This window comes from Oenanthe melanoleuca, chromosome 2 (assembly GCF_029582105.1).
Source record: "Oenanthe melanoleuca isolate GR-GAL-2019-014 chromosome 2, OMel1.0, whole genome shotgun sequence".
Lineage (NCBI taxonomy): Eukaryota > Metazoa > Chordata > Aves > Passeriformes > Muscicapidae > Oenanthe > Oenanthe melanoleuca.
This window is the reverse complement of record NC_079335.1, coordinates 37,366,681-37,376,122: the sequence shown is the minus strand read 5'-3', so window position 1 is coordinate 37,376,122 and position 9,442 is coordinate 37,366,681. Positions and strand designations below refer to the sequence as shown.

The window sequence follows — 9,442 nt, the reverse complement described above, 5'->3', positions numbered from 1 at the left end:
CCAAAGTAATAATTCAACCCTTCTTGCATTATACATAATTGTTTAATGTTATACAGGGTGCAACAAATTGGTGTTCTCTGTTCTCCTTTGAAAATGCAAAAAGATTAAAAAAAATTGAAAGACAACACACAGGCAATAAATGTGTGTTGCACACAAAATAGAGTTATGCACACACTGCATAATCTTTTTATTACCTTTGAATATTTAGCACAGTGGATAGTGAGAAAAAAAGAACATCTATCAGCTAGGCTGACTAGCTTGCCAGGATGTGAAATTTGAAAATCAAATAGTCCTGTATCTCATCTTCTCTCATGAGGCCTACTTTTGAGTTAAGGACAAAAGGTCAGACCATAAGTCCTTGGGAAAAAACAGGATAAAAAAAGTTTTAAGTCCATTTGTTCTTTTCATCAATAAATGATAAGAAAGCTCTCTCTTTCAGCCAGAAGAAATGTCATTTAAAAATGGACTTTTGTGGCATACATACATCTGTCATTTGTAGCAGAAAAGGACAGGGATGTTAGAGAGAACCAAACTGTATTAACTCTGAAACAGTTGTTCTTATGGACATGCCACCACTGAAAATAAAATGTGTGTGCATATTATACCCATGGTAATTTTAGTGGAATTAGACTAGGAAGACCTAAGCAGGCTTATGGATATAGGGAGTTTAGGCAGTGAGGCCAAATGCAGCCAGAACCACTGGTGAATATGTGGTAGATATTTATTTATCTCCATACTGTTGCTTGAGCTGTCTAGTTTTAAACTGGTTTGGGTGGCTTTGGATGAGTACATAAACCTTTAATAATGTTAATAAGAGGTTAAAACAACAAACAGTCAAGAGATGCATTTGGTTCAGCCAATATAATTTATTTTAACACAGTTAGCACTTTCTAAAAATAAGTATCTTATAAAGAATATATTACTAGTTTTGTGGTTTCACTTGAACGTGAACATTTCTGTAGGTTTTTCCAAGTCTTCTTCTAGTTTTTCATAAAACCATAAATGCAATTCCCCAACTCTCCCCTCCCCACTGTGAATCTGCCTTTATACAACAAAAACTTTATTTCACCTGTGAGGAGACCCAGCCCCCACCCAACATTTCAATTATAAAAAAAATACATTTTAACTGTAGCACAATTCTGAAATTATTGTGATTTAGCTCATGAAATTCTGCTTGTGGGAAACAGCAAATCTTAACTTTCCTTTCAAAGTGGTTGGTAAAAAGGGAGACATTTGCATCAAAAGAGAACATTAAGCCCACTGCACGCTGGTACCACACTAGTGCAAATTTTTCATTAAAATGGTGAACTAGCATATTCATATAGATTTTTCCCCAAGACTTGAAGCATTTCATTTGCATATATACATAAAATGTATATAAAGTATATGTTATACAGTGTATTTAGTACTGTTAGTCTATACAGTGTATTTATGTACTACTAGTACATAGTGCAAAATACATATTCACAAGCATTTCAGCCTGTACCTGAAATCCACATCATTGGATGGCTGCAAAATACCCAGTCCTGCACGGGATTGATCAAGAGAGGGACACTTCACATTAGTGTCCACGAGCTCTATCTCAAAATATGAAAGAATCAGAGCCAAAAACTGTTTAATCTCATGGACAGCAAATAACCTGCCGGGGCACTTTGCTATGCCTGTCCCAAAAGGCATGTAGTAATGCTTCAGCTTCCGACCATTGCGGTAGAAGTCGGTCTTCTCCTCTCCCTTCTCGTTCAGAAAGCGATCATATTTGAATGTCTGCGATTAAACACACAAAAGAGTTCCTTGATATACCTCCAAAAATCAGATAAAGCTGCTGAGACACAAAATGCAGGCTGGGAAAGAGATGTCTCCAGCAATAAGCTTTGTACAGTACCACCAGCCCCCATGGTGGATCCCAGGCTCTTTGCTGCTAACTCCTTTTCCTTCCTGACCTCTAAAAGTAAGGATTGCAACATGCATTCTTGCCCATGCAGCAGAAGAAGAACTGGAAGAATTATAATTCTGTGTCTTTTGGAAACTATTATCCTTATCCTTTTTCAAAGACCTCATAATGGTGATCTTCCCTCACTGAGGAAGGGAGTGACTAGAAGGCTGTCTGGGGCTGGTAGCACAACTTTAGGTTACACTGAAACATGTTTTGCACTGCTTTTATTCTTTTTCTTTCCTATTATCACATCTTCAGGTGTAAGAATGGACAACAGAAAACCACCCATGGGGTACCCCAATAAATGCTTTATCTAAAGACCTGTTAAATTCTGCCAGAGTGCCAAGTTTAATGCAATTTGAAAAAAAGAACTTACCAAGGGATCAGCATAGATTTGTGGATCGAAGTGCAGCAGCTGAGGGTAAAGAGCTACAACATCATCTTTGCGGATGTTGTAGAAGTCGTTCTCCAAGTGCAGAGTGAAATCCTCCTTGGCCACTCGGAAGGTCATGGATGCACTTGAGAGTCTCATGGCCTCCTTGATGATGCTGTCTGTTGGGAGAGGACCAGGAATGATTGCCATGGAAACATGTTCATTTACTGAGGTCATGGGTATTGAGCTATTCAGAGCCATTATCAAACCCTGAATTTATTAGAAGAAATAGTTTAATATTAACTTTCTAAATGCTTAAGAAAATATCTTTCTCATTTCTTTTTAGCATTCCTACCCCTTCTGCAGATACCACTGAGAACCTAATCTGCTTTCCCTGTGAAAAATGCTTATAGTTGATGACACAGAATGTTCAAAAGCAAGACATATTTTCACTCTGAGATAGAGACCAAACCAGTGAAAACTGAAAACATAACAAGAAAAAGAAACAGTGCAGTGAGCAGAATTTTCTGAAGCTTTAAGAGGTCTTGTATAGAAACCCATATTCAGAAAAAAAACTAATATGGGAATTTTTTGTTTCAATATTAGCTGACTTTTTTAAAAATCAACAGCAGTTAAAAGGCAACATTATCAAAACTCTCTGTAACTTCTGAAAAATATGCTTATAATTTGAAGAATATTAAGAGGAAATAGAAATAATGGTATTAGAAAACTTTGCTTCACATGATAAGAATAGGAATTTAAGTTTTGGCAGCACCTTTTTATTTCATTTAAAGACATAACCAAATGAAATATTGTTCAGAATTATCCACAGGTCTGTGTTTTGTAAAAGTGCAGGATTACTGAGACATGGAATTACCCATGAGAAAGTGCTGTTCATGTGAATTTTGATAATCTCAGCACCACCTGGGACATTGGGAAGCCTGGTTGTGTTGGCTATTGCTAAGGAACATAGAGTTTCCTGTTCTACTGTTTCTTTGCTAATTCCATAGGAATTCCATAGCAAGCATTTATATGGCAACAAGTAGAAGACCATGGAAATTGTAGTGTGATTTCTGCATAAAATAATCATACCTAGTATTGGCATACTATCCAGCTGTTTTCTGTTCAAGGAAATATGTTTGCCATCTAAGCTGATCCTCTCTTCAGCACTTTCCAAAACATTTTGCACTTCTTTGGTAGCAGCTCTCATTGCTTCTGGACTCCTAAGATCAAAAGAGAAAAGATATAATTTTAAATTTAAAAATTCTTTAAGAGGGGATTTTGCTATTAACTTTCTTCCTGATTAAAATTTATTTTGTTTACTGACAAGTACAACCTTCTAAAATGATAATGTTGCAGCAAAATGTTGCAGTTCCACTTTTTCATGTCATGGCAAAGGTATGATAACTTCAAAGGAAAGAAAAAAAAGAAAGGAACCCCAGGTATTTGATTTTGTCTGCAATGACAAGTGGAACAGAACTGATGTGAGTAATTCAGGTAATAAACAGTACTGTCACTAAAAATCAATGCCAAGAATAAGAAAAAACCCAGCCAGTTGTAGATTAGGAAATAGCCCCACTGCAGGTAGAAAGTTTAGGAGAAGGATTATAGAACAGTTTTATAACATCATTTATTCTGGCTGATGTGACAATATTCTGTCTAGCTGAGAAGAATCTTCCTAATACTAAGAGCCCACATAGTACCTTTTACTGTCTAGCCTTTCCTTCACACATGGAATATATGAGCTATGGTGAAATATATAGACACAATAAAAGAGGGTGCAATAGTGTATTGATGAAAGAACAATCAGGGTGTTAAAAGACTCCAAGTCCAGAAAATCTAAAGCAAATGCATTCTTGGGGCAAAAAGTGCTAAATAACCTCAAAAATTAGCACTGGCAAGTAGATAAGGTAAGTAAAAGCATTAGGAATTTAGACATATACTTCAGAGTTAGTTATGCTGAATCAGATAATCTGCAAAGGCCCACTCTAAAATGAACATTTGATAGTATTATCTGAGCTGTGCACTTGTCTCATGAGTTATAAGCTCAGCAGGTGCAACCTACAGTAGAGCTTCAGTGGGATCTATCAACATATAAATTATTTTCTATTAAGTATTTGTGAAAACAATAATGAAGTTAAACCTCATTTTTCCTGCTCTAGTGAGATGGTCTAAAAATGTCTGGTTTTTTTGTAGCCTTTAATACCATTAATGTTTTGACTGCAACTAGAACTTTTAATGTCATATAGATTTACTCCCAAGCTTTCTTGACAAAGTGTAGCATTGCCCTGGAGTGCTGCTTCTTAACAAAAAAAAGAAAAAAAAACTTCTAAAGAATTGCTCTGTGCTACTTGTTCTGAGATGGGTGAAGGGCTTTTCTGTGGAGGTCCAGAACAACACAGCACTTCTTTTGCAAACAGTAAGTGTTTTATCACTGATGAGGTATCAAGCAGTGGAACTGGCCTGTATTAATGAATTGGTTTTGGAAAGATAGCAAGGATTGGGACTTACTTAAGAAGATAGAACAGGGTCCAAAAAGTGGCAGGAATGGTGTTTGCCTGGGAGGCCCAGAGCACTGCCACGTGGGTCTTTGCTTTCTCCATGTCATCGAAGGTAGACAGGGTGTCATTCAGGAACATGCGGAGGGTGACAAGCTCCGAGAGGTTGTCCCTCTTCAGGAGGTTCTTGTGCAGGAGTGCCTCTCCCAGCTTCTCACGTGCACTGTGGGCACTCTTAAAGAGGTGGATAGGCAGCCCTGCCACGAGGGCTGGGAAAATCTTATCGAATTCCTTGAAGTTTTCAAGGGCGTTAAGGATTTGAGCTCTTTCAGTTTCCTGCTTTGATGACAGGTTTTTGTCATTATTGGAATTAAATGCTTTACCAAAAAGTGTTAAAAAGCCAGACTCGAACATCACTTGGCAACAGAAGGTGTAAAGTCCTTCTGTCACCCAGGCATTAGACTGAAGCTTAGGTGCTCTTGACTGCAGCATGACATACTGTAGGTTTTCCATCATTGCTTCAACGAGGGCATCTAGGGCATTGCCTTGAAGGGTTCTAATGAAAGTCTGATGAAAATTTTCAGTGGTGTTTCCCTCTGCTGGGTCAATGCTGCCATGCCCAAAAGCCTGTCACAAAATAAATTGTATTCATGATAAGTAAGGACTGTCATTACCTTGATGACAAATTCTAACAGAAACAAAAGCAAAAGTATAACTTTATAGCTTACTAGAGGAAAGGATAATAATGTAATAAAATAGTGTACAGTCTTAGAATAATGCATAGTCTTAGAACAATCCAAATCACTGCAAATTTCTTTTCCATTTAGGAAGAGGAAAAAAAAACTGCAATATTTTAAACCAGTAAAAGTGCTGAAATCTGAAACCAATCTTATTTCAAAGGCATGATTATGTTTACAGTGATTAACTGGGTATGTCAGCAGATACTTTCATGTTAGATATTGAAACCAGGAGTACCTTGGCAGAAGTAGCAAAATGGAACTTTTTCCAGTCCAAGTGTTTTCCCTGGCGCATCAATGCGTGGTATGAAAAAGGGTCAGTGAGGAAATGAATGTATTTCCCTGCTACATGGCAAGTGAAGATGTGGCCATGCTTCTTCTGCTTTTCTTTGAGGAATTCAAGGGGGTTGGCACCAAACTGCAAGGCACAGCCCAGGTATGGAAGGAACCCATTTTCAAGTGGTGGCTCACCTTGCCGCCTACAAAACACAAACAAAAGCTCAGTTTAAAATTATGCATAAAGAATTCTTCTCCAACACTATCAGGTATGAAAAATACTGATGTTAGGCTTTGTGTAATGTAAAGAAAAAAAAAAAAGAAAAAAAATCCCAAATAAGTACTTTGTTTACAAATAATTTTCTCCCCTTTAAGGGCCAAGCTTTGTAAGAAAGAACAACTATTAATACACGTAATAAAAGACAGTTTGATTATGTCATCTTTCTTTTCCCTGGATCAGACATATATTTTTCACCTGTTCAAATTATTGCCAATAGCCAACATGGAGTTATGAAATTTTCACATGAAAAATTAATCCATCACACTGATATTATCTGATATATTTTGGGGCAATTTTATCCACAATTTCATTTGAATACCAAGCAAATAAACTTTTTAGCATAGAAAGGTTGTTATTATTGGCATATCCCATTAAAGAACCAGATCTTTCTAAAATTATGGGGACTTTGCTATGATTCTCAGTAGGCATAACAGTTAGTCTTTCAGGCAAAGTGCCATCAAGCAAATGCTTTAAATTAGGCAGATACTTAAAGAGAAGCATATGTTTGAAAGATTTTCTTTTTTGAGTAGAAATAATGTGTAAGGACATCATGACTGCTGAAAAAACTTTCATATAATATTTCAGCATTTACAGTAAATGAAGTCAATTATTTTCACCTTTTAAATTAAACTTTTTAAAATAAAACACAAAAATTACTGCTGAAATTAAAAAATAAGAGTTAAGCAAATTACTCCTTATGTGAATGTATCAGTAGGATAAATGTTTTTAAGGAATAGTAAATATCACCTCTATTAAATTGTGTTACTGAATATAATATGGAAATGTTTGTAAGTAGGTATTAAACTATAATTACATATAAGTAGATTTTTGCTGTGATTACAATACAGGTGAAATTACAGCCCAGAACTTTAGGAAACCAGGACATACAAATTCATGTTTTAATTACCTTGCTTATGCATAGATTTGTATCTACAGCTACCTCTAGGCACCACTACACTATTATTGCACAATTTATACACAAAAATTTCATTGGAACATAAATCTCTCAAAAGACTAAACTACAGCATTGTCTATGCTATTCTGCATATATTCTGACTACAGTTCTCTTAGTGGTATTTGGATATTTGACACAAATAAAGGCCAGGCACACTGAGATGCTTTTTCAAAAAGAGTCCTTACCTTCTCCTCCTCCCTAGAAGAAACCAAGCCACACAACAAAGTATTAGTGCTGCTCCCCAGATCCAGGATGCTAGGACCATTTCTGCTAATGCCCAAAAGCTTCCAAGTGGAAAATGGGCAACTACCAGGATGGCAGGAGAGGTGACTGAGAATGAAACAGAAGACAGGTCACAATTTATATACAGTGGGTACACCACTGAATCTAATGGCACTGAGTCAACCTAGCAAGGTATTGATTAACCATTTCTGGAGGGAGCTTGTACCCTCTCTGTTCTGTCACCTTTCTGCAGAGATCTTCGCTGGATTGATGCAGACAGTTGCAGATCTGGCCTTGAGATAATGTCACTCAGCAGTTGCAGTTCCAAAGTAACCAAACACCTGTAATAGTTGATAATTTGAAGGTTAGCCAGGTGTATTTTGATTAATCCTGCATATTTACCAATTGCAGTTTATAGTTCAAGTTTAGCAATACATGAAATGGTTACTGACCAGTGTCCAGGAGATTCAGGCTGTGCTAAGCGGCGGCTGCAGCCCCTGCTGCCCTTCAGCTGCCAGCCTGTTCCCTCCCTTCCCCTTGTGTCCTGCCCTGGCTCTGCTGTGCCCCTGCTGCCCTTCAGCTGCCAGCCTGCTCCCTCCCTTCCCCTTGTGTCCTGCCCTGGCTCTGGTGCCCCTGCAGCCCTTCAGCTGCCAGCCTGTTCCCTCCCTTCCCCTTGTGTCCTGCCCTGGCTCTGGTGTGCCCCTGCTGCCCTTCAGCTGCCAGCCTGTTCCCTCCCTTCCCCTTGTGCCCTGCCCTGGCTCTGGTGTGCCCCTGCAGCCCTTCAGCTGCCAGCCTGCTCCCCTCCTTCCCTCGTGCCCTGCCCTGGCTCTGGTGCCCCTGCAGCCCTTCAGCTGCCAGCCTGCTCCCTCCCTTCCCCTTGTGTCCTGCCCTGGCTCTGGTGCCCCTGCAGCCCTTCAGCTGCCAGCCTGCTCCCTCCCTTCTCCTTGTGTCCTGCCCTGGCTCTGGTGCCCCTGCAGCCCTTCAGCTGCCAGCCTGCTCCTCCTCCCTTCCCCTTGTGTCCTGCCCTGGCTCTGGTGCCCCTGCAGCCCTTCAGCTGCCAGCCTGCTCCCTCCCTTCCCCTTGTGCCCTGCCCTGGCTCTGGTGTGCCCCTGCAGCCCTTCAGCTGCCAGCCTGCTCCCTCCCTTCCCCTTGTGTCCTGCCCTGGCTCTGGTGCCCCTGCAGCCCTTCAGCTGCCAGCCTGCTCCCTCCCTTCCCTTGTGCCCTGCCCTGGCTCTGGTGCCCCTGCCCGAGGGAGCAGCGGTGGTCAGCAGCTGGGCAAAGGGATGGCTGAGGAGGTGGACTTACTTCCTCTAATAATGTTTGTCTGGAAGAATCACTGGATGATTTCACAGAATCATACAGTGAATCATAGAAGAAAAAGAAAGTAGGTCTAGACAACCACACTGGTTTGGGGTTTTTTTCGTTGCCCTTGGACCACTTTTTATTTTCACACTAAACCTTTTCTTCTTTCTGTTGTTGACTTATGAGAATTCAAACTTTGGATTGTTCCTACACCTGGCATCAAGCCATAAAGGAGGCACTCAGCTATAATGATGTTTCACCTAATATGTTTCTAAGAGAGAAACTGAAGGGTTTTCATTTTTGTACAGTTTTTGTTGGTGTCCCTACAGCTGTGTGCTAAAACAGTAAAGATTTGGACATCTTGCTGTTGCAATTGAACACTACACTGAAGGAACTGACATGAAAATCTGGCAAGTGGAAATATTGTCCTGGCTCCAAACTAGTGCAGGTAGTGAGGTATGGGGTAGCTGTGCACATGCCACTACATTTGAGTCAATTTTTAAGTTACTATACTGAAGAAATAAACCTTATTTACAGCATCGTGGTTTGCCCTCACTTAATCTAAAAATCACTCATTTTGTGTGTCATCTCCAGTCCTCTATCTCATTTTCATTTAAGCACAGGTATTTCATTTATTTTCCTATAAAAACTTCTTTTTCATCAGCTGAATTTAGCTTGTTATTATATAATTGCTTTATGAAAACCTTGCTTTCCCATTTCCTTCTTGTTTGCATTATTGAAAAATTCATTTCTGGGTGTACCTTTGATTTCATCCTGTGATTTCTTCATTCTAAACAAGAATAATAATTTTATTACATTGGTGTCTAATTCTTTTTGCATGTGTTGCCCAAGCAACACAGAAAAAG

At 39.3% G+C, this 9,442-nt stretch overlaps 1 protein-coding gene across 1 annotated transcript; it reads right to left on the bottom strand.

The window, feature by feature from the left end:
- Positions 1-846: 846 nt before the first annotated feature.
- Positions 847-7,962, bottom strand: LOC130250042 (cytochrome P450 7A1). Its single transcript, XM_056485350.1, has 8 exons — positions 7,727-7,962; positions 7,518-7,615; positions 7,238-7,382; positions 5,780-6,020; positions 4,818-5,431; positions 3,399-3,529; positions 2,310-2,485; positions 847-1,764 (listed from the first exon to the last, which is right to left on the bottom strand). The coding sequence occupies exons 3-8, from the start codon at positions 7,315-7,317 to the stop codon at positions 1,465-1,467; spliced, it is 1,542 nt and encodes a 513-aa protein (XP_056341325.1). The 5' UTR covers positions 7,318-7,382; positions 7,518-7,615; positions 7,727-7,962; the 3' UTR covers positions 847-1,464.
- Between the last annotated feature and the right edge of the window lie 1,480 nt (positions 7,963-9,442).

Excerpts from the sequence above, each read along its gene's own strand:
- LOC130250042 (XM_056485350.1), bottom strand. The coding sequence starts at position 7,317 with ATGGTCCTAGCATCCTGGATCTGGGGAGCAGCACTAATACTTTGTTGT. Across the intron at positions 5,432-5,779 it reads ATTTTGCTACTTCTGCCAAG|GCTTTTGGGCATGGCAGCAT; the intron begins GTACTCCTGGTT and ends ATTTTGTGACAG. Across the intron at positions 2,486-3,398 it reads GGATAGTATGCCAATACTAG|ACAGCATCATCAAGGAGGCC; the intron begins GTATGATTATTT and ends CTCTCCCAACAG.